Below are 26,252 nucleotides of genomic sequence, written 5' to 3' on the forward strand. Positions count from 1 at the left end.
CCATGGGTCAAAGCAGACGCCAGCACCTGGCTGTGAGGTCAGTTGAGAAAGATGCTTGAGAGACTAGACCACCAAAATGTGATGGACAGATTTGCCAACCTCAGTGAGGCGACATAGGTTAAAAGAAAAGAAAAAAATCTGCAGAGCCATAGTAGTATCTGCAGTAAAGATCTTTTCATACATTGTATACATTGTACCATAGGCCAAGGTGTCTCAATATTTTAATAATATTTTGTACATTTCAAGGACTCCTCTATTTTTGGAGCGTATTTTTTATGTATCTGTATTGTATTATACATACACTTTAAAAATGAATCTCTGTCCAAAAAATGCACTCAGTTTACTTTTTACTCACTATGAGCATCATTCATTATTCTTCCGCAGTAATTAAGGTTAGAATATGTATTTTTTTTTAATTCCAATCCATTCTTCTTTAGCAGCATTTAAATAACCTTTATCAGATTTGATGGTTTTGTTACAGACTTTTCAAAAAAGGTTTGGCTTTTCTTTCACAAATGTGGGGATTAAATTGTGTTAAAATGTACAAAACAGTGATGTCATGTTTTGTGACGAGGACCCAGGCACAGAGAGACTTGATGAATTTAAGAATCTTATGATTTAATAAAGAAATTTGCAGACTTGCACAGAGAAGGTAACATTATGATGACTGATAATGGAGATGAAGACAACAGACGATCAGGACAGGAAGGAACTCGAGACAACTGGAGACATTTAAGGATGCAGGGACTGACAGAGACAGGAAAGATGTCTCATCATGACGAGTAAAGTTTACCTTGCCTGGATGGGCAGCTCTCTGGGTGCTCAGCACCCCCAAAGCTCTCATCCTAGAATCGCCCCTGGCTCGCGATAAGAAGCCGGCTCACGTCGTTCACGTCAAAGACCCGGCTCTAAGAGCCGTTTCGTTCGCGACCGACACATCACTAATTTAGTGGGCAATCGTACACGAGCAGGCAGTTTGTAAGTCATGTTAACTGTAGTATCAGTATTGTGGTTGCTAACGTTTTAGGTAAAGTGTTTTGAATCAGCTCCACTGATTTGCGTCATGCTTCCCAGAAACGTAAATAAAAAAATTAAGACTAAATCAAGACTCCTGTGCAATATCACAATTAGAATAAGATATAAAATGATTCAGATTTTTAGTGAACAACTGAAATTTAACATAAAAATCCATGTATGTACATATATGAACGTTTATATATTTTTATATATACATATAGTCTCCCACAGTGCTCTCAGCAGCTCAGTCAGTTCCAGCGTGGTACCATGATAGGATGCTAAATATTCCAAAGTTAGCTGTTTGTGGTATTTTAACCAAGTGGAAGTGACTGAGAATGGCAGCAGGGTCAGCTGATGCTGAGGGATATGCAGAGGTCACAAACTGTCTGCAGAGTCACTCCCTACAGACCTCCAAACTTCATGTGACCTCCAGATTGGCTCAAGAACAATGTTTAGAAAGTTTCGTGGAATGGGTTTCCATGGACGAGCAGCTGCATACAAGCCTAACATCATCAAATGCAAAGTGTCGGATGTGGCACACCAAGACATTTGGGACAATTTCATGCTCCCAACTTTATGGTTTAGGGATGGCCCCATCCTGTTTACACATGATTGTGCACTAATGCAACAAAGCAAGGTCAATGAAGACGGGTGGGTTTGGTGTGTGGCCTGAGTCCTGGCCTCAACCTGCCAGGACAACTTTGGGATGAATTAGAGCAGGGGTCCCCAATCCCAGTCCACAAGGGCCGGTTTCTCTGCAGGTTTTAGATATCACCCTGGGTCAACATACCTGAATCACATGATTAGTTCATTACCAGGCCTCTGGAGAACTTCAAGACATGTTGAGAAGGTAATCTATCCATTTAAATCAGCTGTGATGGATCAAGGACACATCTAAAACCTGCGGGGACACTGGCCCTTGTGGACTGGGATTGGGGACCCCTGAATTAGAGCTTAAACTGCAAACGAGGCCTTCTAATCCAAAATTAGTGTCTGACCTCACAAATACGCTTCTGGCAGATGCTCAAAGATTATCTAAACACTCTCCAACCTTGTGGAAAGCCATCCCAAAAGACTTGAAGCTGTTATACATGAAAAAGGGTGAGCCAGCATCTTATTAAACCCTATAGAGCAGGGGTAGGCAACTCCAGGCCTCGAGGGCCGGTGTCCTGCAGGTTTTAGATGTGTCCTTGATCCAACACAGCTGATTTAAATGGCTAAATGACCTCCTCAACATGTCCTGAAGTTCTCCAGAGGCCTGGTAATGAACTAATCCTTTGATTCAGGTGTGTTGACACAGGGTGAGATCTAAAACCTGCAGGACACCCTTGAGGCCTAGAGTTGCCTACCCCTGCTATAGATTAAGAATGAAATGTCTTTCAAGCTCATTTGTCCCTAAGCAGGTCCAGGATTTGCAGGTCTGTACAGGAAAAGCAGTTCTAGTATATTTTTGAAACCAAGACATGAAGAACTTTACAGGTTCTAAAATGTTAAAATCAGTTCCTCAAAGTTTTTTTTTTGTTTGCTGAAAAAGAAGAAAAAAACATTTGGAACAGATTTACAGCAAATATCATGACATCACAAAAAACAATTAAAAATCAAATATGGATTATTTACATTTCAATCAATGCAGCACGCAGTACATGAGAAGGGTGTACAGCGACCTCTGCTGGTATAATAAATGTATGCTGCAGAGCAATGTGAAGAAACATTAGAAGAATATACTTGTGTGTATTGTGATGCATGTCCCTGTCAAAGTTTTTCACAGGTGGCCATAAGAGATAAAGATAAAGAAGAAGACAAGCACCAGTCCCAGGTTTGAGCAGTCCTGTATTAGAGGAGAGGAAATAAGCAGACACTAGAGCTTGGAGGATGATTGACCTGGGTCAGTCGTCACATTGCTTGTTACTGCCACATTAGAGAGTACTGTGTAATTCTGTGATATCACGTATTTGCCCTAACAGTCTGGTAGAAACAAGAGTAGGGGAAGAAAATAGAATCTTAAACTCAAGAGATAACAAAGGCAACCAAAACACATGATACCAACAACACGGGATCGTTAAACCTGTTTTCTTTCTATCCTGTAGGTGAACACAAAGCCAGAAAATAATACTATACATTACTGTTACTACTGATAGTTATTTTTAGGTGTGCTGTGATGAAATTTGGGGGCACTTCAGCACCCAAAGAAGGGTCTAAACTGGCCTATGCAGGACACCGACACTGTGGGGTAGAGTTGGTTTGGATGCCACATTAGAGGATACTGTTGACCTGACAGTCTGTCTGTGTTTTCGAGTGGTCAGTTTGTGGAAAACACAAAAGTTTGAGGAGAGGAAGTACTTTGTACTTTTTATGGGCCAGGGTCTTTTTTCATCTTGTTGTTGTTATATTAAAAGATAACACAAAATTAGTCTCTTTTTTAAGGGCAGTTATTAAAAGCTAAAGCCATATGTTAGCTAGGTTCAAATGTTTAACAAGAGGGCATGGGGAAAGGCAGTGGGTTTTTGTTTCTTTATGTCTTGGCACAATAGTTTGTGTTGAACCATAAACCAACAGCCAGCAGAAGGAAGAATGGCTTAGATGTGTTGTCTGCCAAAACTGATCTCACAGAGATTGTACTCCTGGAAATCCAGGGTCAGAACTGACTTGTGTGACTTTGAGTGAGTTATAGAGTTACTGGATCAAGCCTAGCAACCTTTAAATAGAGAACATAAGACGTTCCTTACCTGGAAGATTGAGCATCAAGATTTTAAAATGGAGAGCAGTTCAGTTTAATATTGATGTTGTTCATTTTTATTCTCAATCTTGCAAAAAAGATGTAGGGAAACTCTTTCCTTTGTAATGATATCAATGAAACATCAGTTAGAAATACAAAAAATACAGCCATGGAATTTGGAATCTATTTTTGGCTTTAACAATAGCTACATGATTATAGTACTGTAAATTCATTCCTTTCACTGCTTGTATGTAAAATATTTCATAATATTTAGCACTGCTTCAGATTCATGGGGGCATTAGGTGGTGTTCATTTTTAAACTTACTGACATCTCTATCTGAAAAACATACATAAATATTTTTTTATGGTCAAAATTTAAACAACACCCCAATTTTTCCAGTTTTTTTAAATTGAAAATTATGACGTTTGATGTCTCATTGCACTCTGAAATGAAAGGATAGTACAAATAAAGAATTGGAGTTGTCCTGTGAGCCGCCTATCACTCAAGCTATTAACTCTCAGAAACTTACAATACAATGTATCAGACTGTTGATGGTAATGGCTTTTGGTTCCAATTAAATGCAAAAATGAAAACATTTCCCATTTGGAGGCAACACCTTAAGCTCTGATTTAATGAAGAAATGATTATTGAAATACTTATCATTTATTAGCAATTCATGTGTAGAAAGTGTAACAAGCGGTCAACCCTACATACATGTACAGTGAGTGATACTAAACCTAAAAATAACTCTTGGTTGATTTCTAATAAAACTTTGCAGCCGAACTTTTTCATGGTTAATTATACAGTTAACTATGAATCTTTAATTATCCATTTACACTTGTGTGAAACTTTTCCCAGCATTACCAGCAATACATTATCCTGAAATTGGACTTTGAGGATCCAAAAGAGGCCACAGGGAGTCTTTAAATACCGGACAGAGCAAAAATAAATATTATTGCGAAAGTTGAGGCCACTCATTTCTCTTTATGCAGAAAATAGCCTATTATTTTATAGCTGTAACTTTATTGTTTGCTGAGTTTAAAGCTTTCTTGATTTCCTTTAAATGTGTATTATTATTTTTATATTTCTTTAAAACTGTTATTTTCTATAAAGAGCTTTGTTACTGCTGTCAAATAATGTTGCTAGCTTACAGTACAGTGCATACTTGGTGTTAGCAGTAATGCCGTTGAGCTGTTTCTCGGTCGTCTTATGAGAATCAAATTATTAACATGTCGCCACGTGTTTGAGTGAACGCGCAAAGTGTCACGTATGGACGAGCAGTGGAGAAATCCACTCTTTCCTGTGCTGGCTCACGGAGGAGGGCATGATGCGCCGCTAGGTGTCCGCTGAGTTCAAACTGCTGGTGACGCAACGCTCATCGCAAAGCAGAGCAAGAGGCGACAGCTACCGCACCTTCGACCAAGGTAAGCGAACAAAGAGTAACTCTAAAAACGTGGAATTAAACGACGACAAGTTGCTGTAGTAGCTGCTTCCTTTTTTTCGCTGCCTTGTGAAACAAGTAACGAATATGTTTTTTTGTTCCTTATTGTGCTTGTGACAAACGACTGGGGCGCTTTGAGCAGATAAGTAGCTAACGTTAACTAGCTAACTTTCACTTAGCTGTTTGCTTTGGAGAACTTCAAGTCAAGTTGTAAAGCAGTGGATACGAAGGCCGGTGTTTTCTGGTCAAGGCTTTAAAAAATAAAGACGCATACATTCAAAGCTGAGGCGAAACATTTCCTCGAAAAAGGGCCGTTTTATTTTGAAGGAAGTATTGGGTATCGCTTATGTTTTCCCTCGCTGGCTTTACGCTGGCAGGAACTTTAATAGCAAACTAGCTAGCTAACTAATGATAGCAAGTTAGTGTAGTAGAGTGAGATTAATGAAACTTTGTAAATTTAAAGTTCTAAACTTCAAGAGAACCGAGGAAGGATCGTGAGTGTTGGGTTAAGTCGTTCTCTATCCGTAATACTTTACTCTTTAGGCACTGCGTGCATCCGGAACTACGTGTTGTTGGCTCCTGTCGGGTTTAAATGCTATTTCTTGACCGTCGCGTTTTATTTATTTCCTCTTTTAATGTACTTGTTTATCTGAGATCATAAAACTTTGAGCAGATGCAACTTGCGGAAAAAGGCAGACGGTGTGGACTTCAGTGAAACGTCATAAACGTCTGACAAAACATGACATAGCCGCGCCCCCCCTGTTTTTTCCTCTGTTTTTTCTCTAATTGTGTTATGTGTTGCATATTTCATAGAATTTGTTTACTACACATAGAAACTAATTTACTCTCCCACGCACCAAATGTAACTAAAGTTACTAATGTTAGCTGTACAGGCTGCAGGGGAGCATGACATTGTCAGTCTACCATTATAAACTTGGTGAGATAATACTTGTGGTTCTTAGGGATTAGTGGTGGTTTGGAGGTTGGAGATGTGCTGATTTCCCACAGTCGAAGCCTGTGTGCTTTCCTAACAAATTGTTAAACCGTCCGATGTGTAAGTTCCTTCTTTATACATATTTGAATCCTTTGTCACAAGGTATGTAACAATATAGTGTACAATTCATCAAGTAATTCAATTATAAAAGGTTTTGCTTCAATGATGCACCACTCTGTAGCATGAGTGCTTCACCCACATGTGCGACTAAAAACAGACCTGCAACAATATTTAGGGGCAGCGTGTGAATAAAAAGTATAACACCATTATGCCCACACAGCCCCCAGTTATAAACAAAAACACTGATAACATAGCAGCTGAAGTGAATATGATGTTGTCACATGGACACCACTAAGAGCAAAGAGGCTGAGCTGTTACTGAGACGCTGAGTGAGAAACATGTTTCCAGCATCCAAAACAGGAGCACTGGTCCTGTAATCAACAGGGATGGGGAAGAATTGAGCAGTTTCTACTCCATTATAGATATCACTTATCAATTCTCATTGGCTCCACTTTGAGTCACCACCATCTCTAAGCAGCATATCAAAGACATTATTCATGCAAATGAATTACATGTTTGTGCATGTTGGAGGTTTTGCCCCTCTTTGTTGTGATCAGTGTTCCTGTCATTATTCAAATAAGTAATTAATGCACATATTACACAGAACACTTTCCTTGAAGGTAATGCAGTAGGTTACTTGATTACACTTAGGATTTGTTACGTTACTTTCATGTTGAATGATCTGAAATACTGTCTCATAATGACCAATTAACAATATAAACCTGAGGCTACAGCCAACACAAATCCCTGTCCTAATGAGGACACACCTGAGCTTTCTCAGAGCATTTAGGTATGAAAACAGAGCTGACGACACAAATCAAATATAAGACACTTTAAAGTGATCACCACAGAGATTCTACGGTAGGAACATGAACAGGTAGAACGGAAGCTGCAGCCTGGCTGTTCATCAGTTTGTTACCTGTTGATGTGCAGCTGTGGCTCACTTTATCATGATGCTGGTCTGGGGTCAGCATTTACTCAGCTTTAACATCACTCTGGGCTCTCGGCTAGCTTAGCGTTAGCATGCTTGCTGTGCAGGTGCTTTCAAAGAGCCAAAGTTGTGTTAACAGTATGAGGCATTTGTATCTGTCCTCCACTTTACCATTGCGCTCTCATCCTTTTGTGCAATAAAGCTGGGAAGCTTATATCGATTTGCTGGCTTGGGAGCTCTTCAATGTTTCTCTGGATAAGTTGGAGGAGGTGGCAGAGGGAGATTTGGGCTGCCCTGCAACCCGACATCAGATAAGCGGATGATTTATTATTTTGTTATTTTAGATTTAAACTTTTAATTCAGTGGCTGTCATGAACATTCAAACAGTGTGCACAGCACTAAGCACCACACTACACAGTTCATTCGTTTTTCGGATGTCATATTTTAGTAATGCGTTCTGTGTTTTCATGTCATGTTAAACGTCGATTTGTTTTCATCATTTTTCATCTGCGTTGTTGGTAGGGATGGGTATTGTTTAGGTTTTATCCGATACCGGTGCCAAACCGGTACTTTTGAAACGGTGCCTGTGCTTAAACGGTGCTCAAACCGGTGCTTAAAGAATGGAGAACACAAAATTAGTCCAAAAACCTCTCATGTTCAGCTGTTCTTTTGTAAAAATAACAGTGTTAGACTTTTCTGCAGCTATAGGGCATATATGGTATCACTCTTGGCTGGAAGCAGTGCTTAAACAATGGAAAAAACACAAACTTTGTCCAAAAACCTCTCATGTTTAACTGTTTTCCACTTTTTCTTTGGTCATTTTAGCCTTTTTGGCCAGGGTGAAGGGAGTATCTGCCATCAAACAAGAAGACAGCCGCATGTAGCTATGATGATGTTTGCTAGTTCACCTTACATGCATTAATGTAATAACGTGGTTAGCCTACTCAACGTAAATTACACACGAACAACATTAAGCTACTCACGCAGAGAAGAATGGCTGCTGCTGCATCATCATCATCATCATTTCTGCTACACTGGCAGGGCTACGGCTACACCCGCAGTAGATGTGCACGGTGTGAGGTCTCGCAGCAAGCTATCAAATACGGCGCATTTCTCGGCTTTTAAAAAAAAACGCTATGCGTTGCCAGGTGTTTCATTGGATTTGAGGTGTTACCTCCTTTGCACAGTATCACAGTATCACCTTAAAGCACTTGTTGCAGGCTGCTGAGTTTGCATATTTTGCTGTGAAGTACAGCCAGACGTTTGACCGCTTCGCCTTGGGCATTTTTAATCTGTAGCTCTGCTCTAGAAGAATGTACGCACCTGGACCCGCCTACTATCCTCAGAAACGTAAAATGATTGGCTAGAATCTAAAGTGTATCACAGCTCCGGAAAAAATAAAGCACCGAAATAAAGCACCGAAATGTGCGCTGCTTTTCGGTCTGGTTACTACCGTTTATGTCAGAACGGCACCGGATACCGGTACCCATCCCTAGTTGTTGGTCTGCAGTAAGTGTGCAGTGTTGGTAAGGCGTGATGTGAGGTGCTGTGTATTTAAGTAGCATGATTCATTATTGAAGAATGTGATTCATGGTGTCAGGTGCCCTTGTTAGTTTGACACTTTCCATTACCTGCGTATCAAATTCAACCTAATACCTGCGTGTTTCTTGGTTTTTAGACTAGTCAGTTAGTCAAAAAAAAAATTTCCTCGTGTAGTCGACTAAGAGATCTGAGGAAACGTTGAACATCCCTAACTAATAAATAAATAAGCAGTATATGCAATAATTTAACATCTTTAGAATCTTCTTCCTTGCAGAAGAGCAAAGTGTGAACTGGAGTCAGGTTCCTTGTCCGTGTGCACAAACTTGGCTAAATAACGACAATCCTGATTCTAATAATACGTGCAGAAAGAAACAATAAAAAGGCGATAATCTAAGGAAATACTGGAGGCAAGCTGATTGTGCTCGCAAAGCCCACAAATAAATGATGTGACATTTGTTTGCTGAGGAAAGTTGACAGTGGCGAGATTTGTGACATTTAATGTGTTTGGAGTGTGTAGTTGGTGTGCAGTCTAGTTGTTTCTTTTGTTTCCCAAAAACTCACAAGGCATTGTCAGCATTTTAATATAAATGGTTGTATATAACTGTATTTGCTGCATGACTGAATATGACAGATTTATATTTGGGTTTCAGGTCATAACAGTGATTCATGAAACATGTTTGCTGCATTTTATTTAAGTCCAGTGTGTCACAAACTGACCTATGAATCATTCAATCATAAACAAAAGGGATGAACCAGTGTTGCATCTACACATACCAAACAACTTGAATGCAATTTTAAATTGTAGGAGTTTTTGTTTTTTTGTTTTTTACTAGCAGCCTATGTCACTATGTCACAAATGTATGATTTATTTTCTTCTTTAGCTGTACGTCAGCCATAACAGTTTGGCAGGAATGAAATAGTATTTTTGACTTTTGATTCTCAAAAACTCACATCAGTGAGGTTTGCAGATTGTCCTTAAAAAATTGAGGAAACTTGATAAGACACAAAAAAACCCAGTATGACAAAACTGTCTACAGATGAACATTATTTAAAAGACTTACCAAAGCCCTAACATAGCACCTGTGAGATGCACAGGCCATTCCTCTACAGCAGAAATGATCTGAATGAAAGAATAGGCTGTCAAGTAGCCATTCTCAAGGAAAGGAAACATGGAGAAAAGGCTGAGCTGTGCCAAATTACACAAAAACTAGACTAAAAATCAGTGGCAACAAGTTTGATTGTACAATGAATCTAAAGAAATATTTGTCTACAGCGGACGGTAAACACGGTGGAGTGTCTGTCATGGTTTGAGGTTCCATTTCAGCCAGGATGCGACCTTCTAGACTGCCTCCTGTCTCCTTAGAGTAGCAGCTCTACTCTGAGCCCCTCCAGATGACTGAACTCTTTAACGTGTGCTAATGCAGAGCCCGTCCACTAGGGCTGGGACATATTATACCGTTCACGGTAATACCGGTACAATGCTAGGCAACGATAAGAAAATGAAATATTGTGATAGAATATGGGTAAAACTCCCATGCGCAGTGCCGAAAAAGCACGGCGGTAACGGAGAATGAGAATGGGGAAAGCAGATTGTTGAATGAAAAGGATGAACCAGAATTAGATTGTAAAAATGATGCAACTTAACTGGTTTGGTGTTTGTCCGTCAGATACACAACAAAGCACATTTTTTTTGTAGAACATGCAAGCAGGCCGTCGTTTTTGCCGTATTTGTCGGACTAAGGTGCTCGTAAATCTGGGAGTAATTTGGGTCCTAAACTCCGTCCTTTAAGGTCCCAAAGTCAAACGAACATCACTGAGAGTTAAAAACTGTCTAAATTCTTCCATCTTTAATAAAACGATCAGCATTGCTGCTTTACCAGGTGTAACTATGATGTTTAACATCCAGGCATCCATGAAAACAGAATTCATTACATTTAACAGAGTTAGAAGTTAGCAGGAAGTTAGCGGACATTAGCTCGCTAGTTTCACTAGTTACCTAAGCATATAGCATGTTCTGACTGAGAGATTTCTGAAAAAATCTAACATACAGCTCTGCTATCACTTCCAATATAAATGAAGACAGAAAGCTACACAGCACTGACGTTTGTAGGGTTACTGAAGTTGGGCTAGCTGGTATTTAATGATGTGCTACGCGACACAGCTATGTTAGCATAACATAAACAGTGAAGCTGGAGGATGAACGCTAACACTTTTCCACTCGATAAAAGTTAACGTGAAGGTTCCTGATGGTTAGAGACAAATGCAATCGCATGGCAGGATGCTGTAAACGGACCAAACTTCAGTCAGGCGAACAACTGAGATAATCCATCCACAATACGAGGTTAGTCATTAATATACTGCAACAACATGGGAATAGAGCAGCTGTGATAGAATACAGCATTAACGAATCAATGGTACAGAAGTGGAGGAAGCAAGAAGAATGAATTGAATAATGTTTGATTTATCTGACTGCTTTGTTTTGCTTAATGTGCCTTATAACCCCATGCACCTTATGGTCTGAAAAATACGTATTTGACTTTTTTATTTGGCAGACTGCAGTTTAATGTAGCAAAGCACCTCTTTTTTAACTTCAGTGGATATTATACATGGTTATGCTCAGGATATGTCAGCCCATTTCTACTGGAAATGCCTTTTAGTTAAACTTTCAGCAAGGAATTTGCGTTTGCACTGTTAAATGTTTATATAGCTTTAATGCACATAAAAAAAAAAAAACCTAAAAAAAACAGCTGCTTGTTTAAGTAAAATAAATGGATGCTTTTTGGGGTTTTTTTGCGCTAGTAAAGTTGTGGAGTTGTATTTTGTCTCACAGAAATTATATCGTTATCGCAAATTTTCAAATGTATATCGTGATATATATTTTTGGCCATATCGCCCTGCCCTACCGTCCACGATCATCTAGTCCACTAGTCGCGCACATCACTAGCAGACATCATCCAAAGAAAGCTTTTGGAATATCCTTCAGGAAGCCTGATAAACCTGAAGATGACTGAGAGAATTAGTTGGAAGCTTGCTTAAGGGAGTTCAGGCTGTGTTCAAAGGTAGTATAGATACCTGGTTGTATCAGTATGACTGTTCAAACTTGTTCAAATGGTTCAAATGGTCCAAACTGTTTCCTAGCAAAATATAAAGTGACATGTGGCAAAAGGCTTTTGCACAGTTGTGTTAAAGCACAATAATTAACAGTTGCTCAATTTCCTGACTTAAATGCAACTCTAACCCAGCCCTTCCACATAATATTTAAAATATCCTCCTCTGGTCTGGTGTCAGTGTTTTTTTACACGTTAGATTTCCTCATTGTTTCTTCATAGCAGCATTGTCACAGGCAGCAGAGCCTGCTACTTTCCTTCCTCTTTCTGTGGACCAACGGTCTTCTTATTTCATAGTTTAGTATTTTTAGATGTGGGAAATCTGAGATTACCATAACACGATACATGTTTTAATAGAGCAGATGTCTTCTCTGCATCCTTCAGTGCACAACTCTTTGCTCTTTTTATTGTCTCAGGTAAAGCATGGCAATGACCAGCCAGACCTCGTACCCCTCCATGAGTAACCACACCAAAGAGAGGGTCACCATGGCCAAAGTGACCCTGGAGAACTTCTATAGTAACCTCATCGCTCAGCATGAGGAGAGAGAGATGAGGTAACGCTCGCAAGCTTTAGTGCTTCTTACATGAACAAAGGCTAACGTTGCCATTTTAGCTTTAGTTATGAGCTACAAAAAAAAAAAACAGTGGGCTGATTAATTTGTCCTCCAAATAAAACAACTAACCACTGAATTCACAGCACAACTGAACCTGATGGCTAATGCATGGACAACCCACTTTGTTTGTTTTGGTTCATCATGGATGTGGCTTCTGTCACTATTACACCGAGGAGGGGTCACTTCCTGTTGTGACATTCACAGTACAGTATAGTCATAACCTCGTCCTGACTGGTTTATTGCATTTTTAGTACAGAACGTTTTTGCCATATGAAAATGATAGGGTAGTAAAAGTGCACTAAAGCTTTGTTCTGTGTTTGTCATGTGTTTAATAAAGAAACATAATAACTTATGCCTGTAACCAGTAATAAGCTGTGCTGTGGTTTCAGGCAGCAGAAGCTGGAGAAAGTTATGGATCAGGAGGGCTTGGCTGATGAAGAGGTGAGTAAGGTGTTTACTGACCCCAGTGGGTTCTGGAGCTTTTGTCCCTGGCCCTGCCAGGGATTGCCAAATATCCTTGGGCAAGATACTAACCCCCAGTTGCTCTCCGATGCATCCATCGGAGTATGAATGTTAGCTACATAGCACTAAAGTATAGAAGAAAGTGCTTGTATGAATGGGTGTTATTGGCATGAGGCATGTTGTATAGAGCGCTTTGAGTACTCCAGGAGAGTAGAAAAGCACTATATAAGAATCAGTGCACTCAAATGTTATACTCAAAGAGTGTAACAGGAACGACCAATCAGCTGTTGTATCTCCAGCTGTCTGTGTCTGCTCCAGAGTATAATAAAGTCTCACAGTGGACATGAAACGCTTCATGTACAAAGGCTAATTTACAGCATGGAGCCCTGCTCTCAAACTTTTAGACTAGTCTTTTAAAGTTTTAAAAATGAGTCTGGTTGCTTTTGGTCAGTAGACTTCCATTTGTTTATGTTAACTAACTGGTAACAGAACCAATAACACGGGGGGATTTCAACTATAAACCAGTCTAAGGGATCACCTTTGTGCTACCTCGGGCTGCAACAATGAGCTTTATGTTTAAAAATCATGGTTATACCGTCCACTTTCACTGGCAGTCCCTTAAACAGTAAACGGTTCTTCATTCTTTTAGCTAGAAGCACTGAAAATCCACCAGACAGTAATCTAAGCTGGCCTGTTGGAGGTCATTTTTCTTTCTTACATCTTAATTTTCTTAACAGTAAATTTTAATTATTTCTTTAAAATAAGACACCTCGGAAGTGTGAATTAAACAGTATAGTGTATTTAAAGTGCTGTGTCCTCTGCAGAAACGTATCCGGCGCTCTGAGCATGCAAGGAAGGAGACCGAATTTCTGCGTTTGAAACGTACTCGACTGGGTCTGGAGGACTTTGAATCCCTGAAGGTGATTGGCCGAGGAGCTTTCGGAGAGGTAAAAGCATTTGATGCTGTTGTTTTGAAACATGGAAAAAACGGAAACAATGCTAACTCTGCTCATCACTGTGTAGAAATGCACCAATTACAAATTTGACGTACACCCTGAAGTTTGCTAATGCAATAACTCTAAAATGAGGTGACAAAGTTTCAAATTGATAGTGTAGGTGTATCTGCTGAAAATGTCAGATGAGTTTAAATGTCGGTGACCTAAACCTCAGGGTGAAGGTTAGAGGTCAAGTCTTGTGAAAATCTTGTGAATGCAATAGCTAGGCAAAAAGCCCACATGGGATTTTGAAACTGATACTGTAGCTCATAGGTGTCAAACTCTGGCCCGTAGGCCAAATTTGGCCCGCAAGCTAATTACATTTGGCCCGCGAAGCCATACCAAATTATTATTAGAGCTGGCCTACTGGTATTATACAGCTAATATATATATTGTTTAGTATTAAGCTTTGCTTGTTCCATATTCAGTTTTTCAGCAAAACGTGTTTGAGTCCATAAGAAAAGATTCATTCTTATATCTGGAGGAATAAATATATTTCTATAAATATTAACGTTAGCCCGCGACTTTGAATTTTGGCCCACTGTATATTTGAGTTTGACACCCCTGCTGTAGCTGGTCTATGCTAGGAGACTGGGGCGAGCTCATTCTGATTTAAACTGTTGCTTTAAAGATTCAGTGAACATAGAACTTTACTCTAACGGAACATGAGATAAGAAATACTTAATTTTTGTCCACATTTGAGATATTTTTTTTGTTACAGCATTTAAAAAAAAAAACAAATGTAACAAGTAACCACGTCTTGACTGTTACATGTTGCTGATTCCTCATGTTACTAACTCCAGTGCTGGTCCTTCAGCATATCACTGCAGAGTGTAGTGCACTGGCTTCACCTGGTTGATTAGAAAAAAATTTCCATCATTTAAAGAATCTCTGCTTCATTAGTAGATCTGTCCTCTATGGAAGCCCATTTCCGCCACTAAAAAAAAGTATCTATAACTCGAAATTTCAAATTATTTTCTCAAAATTTTGACTTACGTTTCTGAAAATTTCGAGTTAATAACTCGAAATTTCGAGTTAGCTCTGCCAATCAGTAATCTACATTAATGATGTCATTTCCTTGTTACCCGGAAGTTGAAGCCCTCAAGTACTGCTACAGCTAAGCTACCAGTATTACAGCCACTCATGAATGCACATGAATGAATTGCTGAGTATTTTCAGCCAGGCTTCACAAATGATGAAATCCTTGTGTTATTAGCTGAATCACATGGCGTTAAAATCAGCAAACGTACTCTCGAAAGCTCCAATTTGTTGTGGTCCTGTTTTGAGCGTGCGTTACTCTGTGCCATATGCTTCCGGGTAACAAGAAAATGACTTCATTCACGCAGATTGGCAGAGCTAACTCAAAATTTCGAGTTAATAAGTGAAAATTTCAAGAATATAACTCAAAATTTGGAGTTATGGATACATTTTTTAGTGACAAAAACGGGTTTCCATAGTCCTCTCCATCCATCCTGCAGTCAGTCAGTGAAAGAAGAAGAGAGGCTAACTTCTGGGCAGGAGAAGCTCCCAACCACACCCATCATCAGCTTTTTGATGAGCACTCTTGATTTCTGCTTGCAGGTACGCTTGGTGCAGAAGAAAGACACCGGTCATGTTTATGCTATGAAGATCCTCCGCAAAGCTGATATGCTTGAGAAAGAACAGGTGAGCTACAGGATACACACCCTGAAGTGCTGCCCTTTGACATCTGTGTGTAACCCCTTCTTCCTGTCCATGTACAGGTTGGTCACATCCGTGCTGAACGAGACATTCTGGTCGAGGCCGACAGTCTGTGGGTGGTCAAAATGTTCTACAGTTTCCAGGATAAGCTGAACCTTTACCTCATCATGGAGTTTCTACCTGGAGGTACGAACGGGGTGCTGCTCAGCATGAAAAACTGCTGTGACACAAGAATGCTGCTGTCATCTTCAATAGTACTGTAGCTGCACCCCTCTATAAGCCTGGCAGTCAGTTATGATTTCATCACTCACACAATTTCAAACTCAAAAACAGTTTAGGGGAAAAAAACCAGTCATCCTGTTGCTTCACATTAACAACACTCTCATGTCTCTGTGTTTTGTTTGTTTTTGTTTTTTCCGATGCATTGCACAGACGTTGATGCTAATTAGTAAAATAAACCCACTTAAATGTGCTGAAAACCGTATTCTTTGACTAGAAATCATCCGTCCTGTAGAATGACTGTTCTCTGCTGCTGTGGTGCAGGCGACATGATGACCCTGCTGATGAAGAAGGACACTCTGTCAGAAGAGGCTACGCAGTTCTACATAGCAGAGACGGTGCTGGCCATTGACTCCATCCACCAGTTGGGCTTCATCCACAGAGACATCAAACCAGACAACCTGCTGCTAGACTCCAGGGTGCGTCCGAGCTCTCGTTTTTACTACACTCACGTTTTCTGTGGAAACACCATTTTTAAATGATTGGAACATGTGACCATAGTTAGATTGGCACTCTTCGTATCATGAAAGAAATATGAAAAACTTGTACTGTTGTGTGAAACTTGCACACTGTGAGTTTCTGTTTGGTCTGTTTATCTATGAGGAACTTTGACCTTTGGTCACAGTGGGGCACACGTCTGGTTTTGTGACCCTGGTATGACGTCATACTTTGCTGCTATGTGTAATGTTGTGCTCTTGGTTTCAGGGTCACGTGAAGCTGTCTGACTTTGGGCTGTGCACAGGCTTAAAGAGGGCTCATCGGACTGAGTTCTACAAGAACCTGAACCACAGCCTGCCCAATGACCTCAGTAAGCAAAGTCAGCAAAGTCCATTTAATTCAAATATAGCTTGCATGCAGCACCTGTCACTTGCTTGCATTTAACTTGTTTCCTTAAAAACAGTGCTCACAGCTCAGAAGTTTGACCACGGTCAGTGTGAGCAGACTTCTTCCTCTGCTCAGTTTTCCATAAATCAGATGACAGGAAATGTGCAGGATTGCTAGGAATACTGATTGAAGGTGGATGTTTCTACACAGTGTCTGAGTGTTTGCAGTCACATTTGACATGGTGACTATAATATTGGGGCCTACAGTACCGTAAAAAAGACTTTTATTAAAATGTGCACACAACAGAATTTGTACAGTTCTAGTAAGGATGAAAGTCAGGCTGCAGCGATTGATTATTTTAGTAATCGAGTAATCTATTGATTATTTCATCGATGAATCGTATAAGAAATAGCTTTGCAATAATAAATATACAAAGAGAAACACGGGTCTTTTAAAATGAACTGCTCATTGGTTTCCATTTTAGAAACTGTAACATTAACTCAACCCTTAGGCTGTTTTTATATAAAATATTACATTAAAATTTTAAAAGAAAACACAAAATCTATAAATGCTCTAAAGTTCTCTCTGACAGTGTTTTATCTTGTGGATGAGGTAGCTGTGGTGTGCACGTGTTCAGTGTTTGTGTGTGGCTTAGTGTGCCGCCAGTGACTGTAAGCCTTACACGGAGCGTGTGCTGGCTGCAGTGAAGGAAGGCCAGTTTGCTGTGCTGCTGAAACAGATGTTATGATGCAGATGTTCATTCGCTCTGATAACAACCTAAAATTGCTTGACTCAGTGTCTTAGTTTTACTGGCTTGTGAAAAGATGTTTATATTTATTTTTAAATATTAATGTTTAATTCATTTCAATTAACACTTTTAATCTGAAAAGTGTTACAAAGCCTTAATATGGTCCAGTACACCCCATGCCCCCCTTTAGACTACCCCCGTTTGCTACAGGCATCAAATAGGACGATTGCTGTACAAACAGGCTAAGTTAGCAGTTCATCTGCAGGTTTAAATGCAATCTCTGGAGGCTTACTGCAGATTTCTGTGTGAAACAAACATCTTAGCAGCTGCTGAGTTTGATTTTCTTCATGTTGGAGTTTGTTGATCAGCTGCTTTGATGAAGGACACTCACTTTTTCCCAGTAAAGGTTTTAATGGTGATCGCAGGAGCAGCGCTGCTGTTTTGGACGACAGAAACACTTTTCTTTTACTCACTGTCTGTAAGGACTCCACCTCTATGTGTGTGCGTGTGTGAGAGTGTGTAATCAAACTATGACAGCATCATATTCATCAGTGTTTTTGTTTAAAACTAGCGGCTGCGTGTGCTCGTTATACATTTTAATCACACGCTGCTTCTAAATACGTTTCTATTGTAGGTTTTGTTTTTGGCTCCAAATGTGTTTGAAGCAGTCGTGTGAGAGCGGCGAGCTGCAGAGCATTGAAAGAAAAACTTTCAATGTGTTGAGGAATTTTTTTTTTTTTTTATGGTTGAATTATTCCAATTACTTGATGAATCGCTGCAGCCTTACTTGAACGTCGGACACTTTTATTCCTCAGCACAGGCTGATATCTCTCGCTCTCGCTCTCTCTCTCACTCTTTAATTATTTCTGTAAGGAGTCTTCAGGAATACTTCTCCTGAACACTCTAAAGCTCTTATTTGGATGATGGCTGTCCATTGTGTCATCCTTTCAGCGTGATCCCACTCTGCCTCCGTAATATTGGGATCTGGGCAGGCCAGTCTGAGTGTATTCCATTGTGTGTTTGTCTATCCAAGAATGGTTTCACTCCTTTGGCAGTGTGGGTGAAATCATTGTCATGCTGGACAAATTAAGCCACTGGCAATCAGATACTTTCCAGATGGTGTATCCGAGTCTGATGGTACATTTCTGTGTATTGAAGCATTGGCTGAAGTGCAGCCTCAAAACATGAGCTGTTGTGACTGGTTTCAGTTTGGTTCTTGTATAGTTTGGCACACCTCAGCCTTTTCACAGTTGTGTTCACACAGTGATCATAGACATCATGCTGAAACAGAAGGCCTGACCGTGAGGAAGACTTGCACTCATCTTCAGTGGCACAAATGTTATGTATTCAATGACTGATGAGAGCCTCGCTGTTTGTATGCACAGTGATGGAGTCGTAGCTTTTAATACGGAGTTGTCTTGCCTACACAGCATCCCAGAACATGAACTCTAAGAGGAAAGCAGAGACCTGGAAGAGGAACAGGAGGCAGCTGGTAGGTTTGAACACACATGTGATTAGAAAGTGTAGAAAATGTCTGCTATTTGGTATTGTGCTCGATTGTTTTTGTGGTGTTACCAAATCCAATGTTAATGGAAATATTTTTGTCATTGGGATAGCTGTTAGAAATCTTACATGGCGCTACAGTCAGGGGCTCACGATAAACCCCAGAGCCAAATGTTACTAGTTGTGAATAAAAAGAGAAACCCACGGGAGTATTTGATTGTACAATTTGAAATGTAAAAAAGAAATGCTCAGGTCGTGGAGCGGGCGACCACATGCCATAAGGCTGAGAGTGGCTGGCCGGTTTCGAGTCCGCCCCGCATGTCTTCCCCTCACTCCTCTGCCCCTGCTGTAACGAAATGCTCATTATTTAAACTATTAATTCATTGAATCTACAGAAAAAGTGTAATAATGTGCTCTTCTTGAAACTTATAATAACAGCAGCATTTGAAGGATGAAAGCACCGTGTTACGCTTTTCACAGTCAATAAAGTCCTGCATGTTATCGACATATAAAGCTCATATTTATTTATTATAATAATGTAAATGTATGGCACAAAGGAAGCATGACATCGTGTGGCTAGAATTACAATCTCAATTCCTTTTGTTTTGATTAGATCAGCCCTTAAATCTTGAGTTAAATCTTGATCTTACCCGGTGCAGACAAAGCAATGTCTTTGTGAAGCCTGTCTGTGGAAAGTGTAACATTTAAACAAAGGTGGTAGCTTTTCCCATCCTTTCATCCTATGTATTGACCTATTGACCCTTCCTTTATCCATCAGGCATTCTCCACAGTGGGAACACCGGACTACATTGCTCCAGAGGTCTTCATGCAAAATGGATACAACAAACTGTGTGACTGGTGGAGCCTGGGTGTGATCATGTATGAGATGCTGATAGGTAATTTTTCAGGAAATGAATCTTATTCACCTTTTGAGGTTATTATAAGATGAGCTTTTATAATATCTGACTCCTGTTTTTTGGTCTGGGCAGGTTATCCTCCATTTTGCTCAGAGACTCCACAAGAGACGTACAGAAAAGTGATGAACTGGAGAGAGACACTCGTCTTTCCCCCAGAGGTGCCTATATCAGAGAAGGCCAAAGACCTCATTCTCAGGCAAGTGCACACCTCTGCTTTCCTTCATCTCTCATCCTGTCATAGTAGTTCATGCTGTTGTCACTCTTGTTTTGTATGCTGACCATGGACGTTTCAAAAATGTCAACTTTCTAATGGCTTCTAACACCTGAGGTGTTTGTATTGCATTGTACTAACTGATCGTGAGTTTACAGGTTCTGCTGTGAGGAGGAGCACAGGATTGGGGCTTCGGGCGTGGAGGAGATCAAGTCCAATCCTTTCTTTGAGGGCGTAGACTACGACCATATCAGGTGGGCATACTTACCACGCACGTTAAAGATGGTTGTGCTGACATGTTGAATTCTCAGATGTCTTCATTTTAAATTGTAATAATCAACTTCAGGGCTCGCAAAATTTCAAAATCCTTGGTAGCCCTTCGGGCAGGGACTCTTCGGTTTTTGGTAGCCCAAAATAAATTTAAGTAGCCCAAATAAAAAAAGAGAGCAAATTTTTGATTGATGTTTTGTTTCCGTTACAATATTATACATTAAAGTATAATATTGTAACGGAAACAAAACATTAATCAAAAAATTGTTGAAACACAAATTGCAACATTGTATAAAAATTACAATCATCAACTCAAATACTTGGTTCTAATTGAACAGAAATTTCTATGAACTTGTAAGAATTGTGTAGAACATGAATCAGTCTGTGTCAGATCCTGAATTTGAAATTTCCACTGAAGTCACGGGTAAGAGGCAAGTGGAACCAAGATCGAGGCCATTTGCTTTTTGAAGTTTGCAAAGACTGCTAAATTGTGCCAGTGGTAGTTCACTTTTTGCAACATAGTACGCTGTTCTAAACAGATTTTTCAGGTTTATTTTTAGTATGTTATTTGCAATTTGTGTTTGTTCCGGGAAAGATATTGCAGACTGAGCAATAATGCATTTCTTGCATTTCTCATGGGTTCTAATGGGGACCTTTCTTAAAATTACTGGTCCCAGTAACAAAGGCGCTTGTCGACTCAGAAATCGAGGGAAAACCAACCACACACCCGGCAGAACATTATGTTATTTACACGGGTGCACATAAGTGGTCCGCATGTGCGCATTCGCTGTCAAAATAAGACGCGCACCAGATAAGAAGTTGCAGCGCGCGTTTGCGTCTATATAAAAGGCACTGTTTTTGTCCACTACAGTGGGATTTTCACGGCACATTCTGCACCACATCTCTGTGCGTTCATCATTTGTTTGAAGCCAGCTCACCTCCTGCAACCACTTTTCCAAGAATACGTGTTTCTTTTGTGGTTCGGACTCCTGACATTTCTTTGGAGGTGGAGGAACACCAAAGTAATTGCTTAAAAGATTTTGCTTCTCCGGCATCTTTAAGAGTTCTAAACAAATGTCTGTCCTCCTCCAGAAAATCTTATGTACGCAAACACGCGTTGCAACTTCTTATCTTGTGCACGTTTTTTTTTATTTTGACAGCGAATGCGCACCTGCGGACCACTTATGTGCAGCCCTAGTTATTTAGCTTGTCATATTGCAGCTACAGAAATTCTTTTGTCCTTGAAACCATAAAGCTGCACTTTCTTTTTGCCTTGTAGTCTGATTTGTCATAACTTTTCCGTTTTGTGGTAAGCTTTTCTTTGGCTGTCACTTCTTCACGCTGACCTGTCTTACTTGGCTCAGCAGAACTAAAATATATATCCTGCTGCTTTTACACAAGCACTCACATAATGCTCAGCGATTCTCTGCGCGATCAACCTCTCACATGTTTAAGCTGCGGGAGATTTCACTTGTCATGTTTGCATAGTAAGCTAACGATTGATAAGACGATGTCAGAGGAATTGGTGCACAAATTATTGTCACTCACCAATCAGTACTGTCGCTCTCTATACACAGTTCGCGTGATTGCAAAGTGAAAGCAAAAAACAAGCGCAAATTCAAACGCAATTTCAATATGTCACATATTGACAGTGGCTCACCGATGCCAATGACATAATTACCCAGCTACATTTCCGAAAGAATGCAAAAGCATTGACATATATTTTTCCTTCCTATGATAGCCCGACGGGCAGGGCAAGATAGATTTTGGTAGCCCGACTGGCAAAATCGCTAGCCCCGGGACGTCGGGCTAGCGATTTTGCGAGCCCTGAACTTAACATAAACAGAAGAACCCAGAATCTCTGAGAGTTGTGAACGTGCCTACAAGTCAACAGGAAGGCATTTAAAAATGAGTTTCATTAGATGATCTTTGTCTGGCTGGAGTCCTGTGCACCCTCAGATGTCCTTGACGATAAAGACCTGGTCCACTGTTTTGTGACCAGGACAAAAAAACACATTATTCATCCCGTATCTAAGGTTTGACTAACAGGCAAACCTTGGCGTACACCTTCCCTGACAGGCAGGCGCTCGAGTCCCCTTTCTTAAACATAGGAACCACTACCCCAGTCTGTCAGTCCGGAGGCACCTCCCCAGATCTCCACGTGACATTTCAGAGGCATGTCAGCCAAGGATTAGGGTCACCCTCCTCTCATCCCGAGACGCTGTTTCCTCTATAGAAAGTGTGTCAGTGGGATTACAGATGTACTTTCGGCCTCTGCAAGACGTTCCCAGTGCTCCCTCACTATACGCTTGGGTGCACCCGGTCAGTCTCTCTCTTTACGTGAAGGTTCAGAACATGCAGCCACAGATCCGATGAAAGAATTCCAAAATCAATCATCGACCTGTGCCCTAGGGTGTTGTGGTGCCATGTGCATTTATGGACATCCTTATATTTGACTGCAGATTGAAATAGAGTCAAGGCCCTCTCTACAAGTCTGGTTCCAGAGCCCAAGCCATGCGTTGAGGTTAGCGCAACTGAGCCGACATCTCTCAAACTCACACGCTAGCTCAGGCTCCTTCCCTGCGGGAAGGTTGACGTTCCACTTCCCGATAGCCAGTCTCTGTATCTAGGGATCAGACCTCGGGCCTCTGCCACCGACACACACTTCATTTGATGCCTACTGCGCCACCTGTAGGTGCTGGGCCTACAAGAGGGTAGCCCAAGCTGGGCACAGCCACCAAACGCTCTCTCCAGTTTCCTCCCCAGGCCGGGCTCCATAGGGCGGGGCCCCCATAACTCTATCCCGGACAGGGTACACTGGTCCCTTGGTCATCTTTTATCAGTAGGGGTCAACTGAATCGCTCTTCATCGTTTGCCTTGGGAGATCCTACCAGAGGTCAGCATGGCCCTTGGGATCACTGGGACACACAAAACCCTCCAACAAAGTAATGCGGCGATTTGTGGAGGGGAACGTTAGCCATTCAGGCAATTTGCTGATTCTTTTTTCAAATGCAAACTTTGACTTTCATTTTGTAACTTTACTGATGTTTCCAGGGAGAGGCCTGCTGCCATTCCCATAAATATCAGAAGCATTGACGACACCTCAAACTTTGACGAATTCCCTGATTCAGATATCCTCACACCTACAGGTACATACAGTGTAGCTCCAAATATTTCATGCTTTGTTGTGAAATCTCAGATTATTAAAATCCCTTACTACTTGTTGTGTTACTCCAGCCACTCAGGTGTCCAATCAGGCTGAGGCTGATCTGAAGAACAAGGACTGGGTCTTCATAAACTACACCTACAAACGCTTCGAAGGCCTGACGGCTCGAGGTGCCATCCCGTCCTACATGAAGTCGGGAAAAAGATGAACACCACCACACAGGCGCTTGTCCAACTCCTCCATGAATCCTGAAGGAGCTGTCTCGAGTCCTGAAAGAACTGTCTGTGTGGTGTCACACAGCTCTTTGCAAATAAAAAGGGGACTACTTTTCCTCTGTTGCTTTCCACAGGAATGTTTCGTTTCACTAGTAGGAACTGCTGCAATCATTCTGCAGCTGTTCGCTCTATCTAATGCTTCCGAGGGTACTTCTATACTTCCTGCTCACAATGACACTGAACTGGGAATAATATGTCCACTTGTATTTTCCACCAGTGGCTGCAGATGGTTTTCTTCACTCCTGATAGCATCATTGATGTTCCCTGTGTGTAAAATGAGCACTATGTTGTTGGACTTACCAAGTGCTCTTGTCTTGCCAAACCAGCACATCCCCCTCCTTGAAATTATTTTTTTTAAACATGTCAACTTGAAGATGGCATCAAATCGTCACGTGGCATGAAACAGATGCTTTTCAGGGATTCCCTCCTTGTGTTTCTTTTTTCTGAGCTTGTCTAAAGTGCTGCTGGCTTCTTAAGATCAAACCAAAGACTGAACTGAATGTTTGATCTCTCCATTTCTTCACTTCCACTAACTCTGTTGTGCTTGTTTAGGTTAAAGCGTGCATATTTGAGAATTATGAATTTTATGGAACAAACACACACACAGATCATGTGACATTTGACCCCATCGTGTCTGCCTTCTGCACCTTAAATGATGTGGATGTCGCTGTAGTATAATCAAGCCTCCAGCTCCTTATATTGCGTGCTTAAAATAATAGTTTGGGTTTGACAGGGCAGGGGAAGGAAACGCCCACTAATGGCTGTGCTCATTATTTAATGTGCAACTAATCATTTTGAATTGGTGACTTGTTTTCAGAGTTAGACAAATGTTACAAATGTTCAGGAGAGCCAACCAGCAAGCATCTTTAGTTAAAGGGGAATATATTTTAATTAAAATGGAATATAAGATTAAATTGAAGAATGAATAATTGTTTGAGTGATTGATTAACAGTCTTATGATGGATGTGCGACTGACTAGTTGTTACCAGACACTAGTCGGTTAACAATTTTAAAAACATTTGTATGATGCATAAAAGTGAGGGTTTTAAGACATGATTATTGGTCCATTAATATGTAGCTTTAAATGGTGTTAACACTTTGACCCCAGGATTGTGCTCCAGCTGTGTTACTGGTTCTTTGCCACCTCTGCGCTTATCACTGCTTTCAAAGCACTTTGACTGGTTTGATTTTCCTTCAAACTGGTTTGCTGCAGCATGAAATCTATTTGATGTGATAAAGAGGTGGTGAAATGGCTTGAACATGAGTTTGTCTCCACTAAAGAGCAGACAGGACCAGTGGGAAGTCGGTCCATCCACATTGAGGGCTAAATGATTCTTCAGTGAACACAATATCCAGAATGCTGTCATTTAAAGTGAATGTAAATGAACTTTTTTGGAATTGTGGGAAAGTGCTTTTTGCCACAGTAGTTTCAAAATGCTGTTTGTTTGAATGAGGTGTAGACCCCCCCCTTTTTTTACTTCAGCGAATCCAAACTCTTAGCAATGTTGTTAAATTGTATTTTGATCAGATTAATGCTGTGTTTTTAAATGATCAGATATAATATTTCCAAGATGAAACTCTGCTCGTATAGTTGAAGCTGTATCCAAAGATATCACGGATGTTAGACTGGTTTGTGAAAACTAAATGTTTGGTTTGTTTCTCATGTTTCTGCGAGTCTTAAATCAAAGATTTGACTTTCTATGTAATATAGTATATACAGGTAGTGGGTAGATAAATCTCAGTACATTTTAGGATACAGTGCACCTTTTATTTTAATGGCTGGGTTCCATTTTTTTAACAGTCTGTTATGATGCTCCAGCTCTGCATGCTTTAACCAAACCGTAGATGTGGTGGCTTAAAGAAACTGATGTAGAATGACTTGTTTTATTGGTGTGTCTGTGTGTGCGCGCGCATGGGTTTTTTTTGTTTTTTTTTTTTTTAAACCAGCAATGTTTGCAGATGCTGTGCTCGTCATTATGCTCTGCATGTCGTCTGAGTCACAGATAAGGGCTTTGGAGAAGGTGGATGTACATTATTTATATACCACTGTTTGCTGTTGTACGTTTTCTAATATTTGACAATTAATTATTCTGCACTTACTGTATTGCTTCTGAACTCTGTAGCATTATATTTTTATTTATTTATCTTCTTTTAAACCAAGAAGTGAACCTCTTGGTAATTAAAAAAAAAAGTATTTTGCAAGAGTATTATGGGCCCAGGTTTGCAGTCAAGTCTTGCACAACTAGAATCGAAGCAAAGACCACAGACACTAAGCTTCATCCTAGACTGCTCGTTTTTTTCAGCCATAGACTATGTACAGCCCTTCACTGGTTCCGCGTCTCGTCATATTTACAGCCTTATTCCAAAATATGAGCAGGACGCGGCTCATCTGACACCTGTCACTGGATTAGCTGCTACGTTTTATCCGAGGAGCGTGCTACTACAGAAATACAAAAACTAACAGAAACAGAGGCTGCAACACAAATCATGTACATGTT

At 40.5% G+C, this 26,252-nt stretch overlaps 1 protein-coding gene across 2 annotated transcripts; it reads left to right on the plus strand.

Annotated features, from left to right (window-relative positions):
- The first annotated feature begins 5,091 nt into the window (after positions 1-5,091).
- Positions 5,092-23,825, plus strand: LOC102795409 (serine/threonine-protein kinase 38). 2 transcript variants are annotated; one of them, XM_006804267.2, is made up of 14 exons: positions 5,092-5,158; positions 12,226-12,363; positions 12,813-12,864; positions 13,710-13,832; positions 15,462-15,545; positions 15,623-15,746; positions 16,104-16,258; positions 16,545-16,656; positions 18,843-18,904; positions 19,694-19,811; positions 19,905-20,028; positions 20,202-20,297; positions 23,368-23,462; positions 23,551-23,825. In XM_006804267.2, the coding sequence occupies exons 2-14, from the start codon at positions 12,233-12,235 to the stop codon at positions 23,685-23,687; spliced, it is 1,413 nt and encodes a 470-aa protein (XP_006804330.1). In that variant the 5' UTR covers positions 5,092-5,158; positions 12,226-12,232; the 3' UTR covers positions 23,688-23,825. The 2 variants fall into 2 exon arrangements, with proteins under 2 accessions (XP_006804330.1, XP_006804331.1); XM_006804268.2 differs by having other exon boundaries at positions 16,545-16,647.
- The last annotated feature ends 2,427 nt before the right edge of the window (positions 23,826-26,252 follow it).

This window comes from Neolamprologus brichardi, chromosome 20, assembly GCF_056152115.1.
Source record: "Neolamprologus brichardi isolate AB-2024 chromosome 20, ASM5615211v1, whole genome shotgun sequence".
Lineage (NCBI taxonomy): Eukaryota > Metazoa > Chordata > Actinopteri > Cichliformes > Cichlidae > Neolamprologus > Neolamprologus brichardi.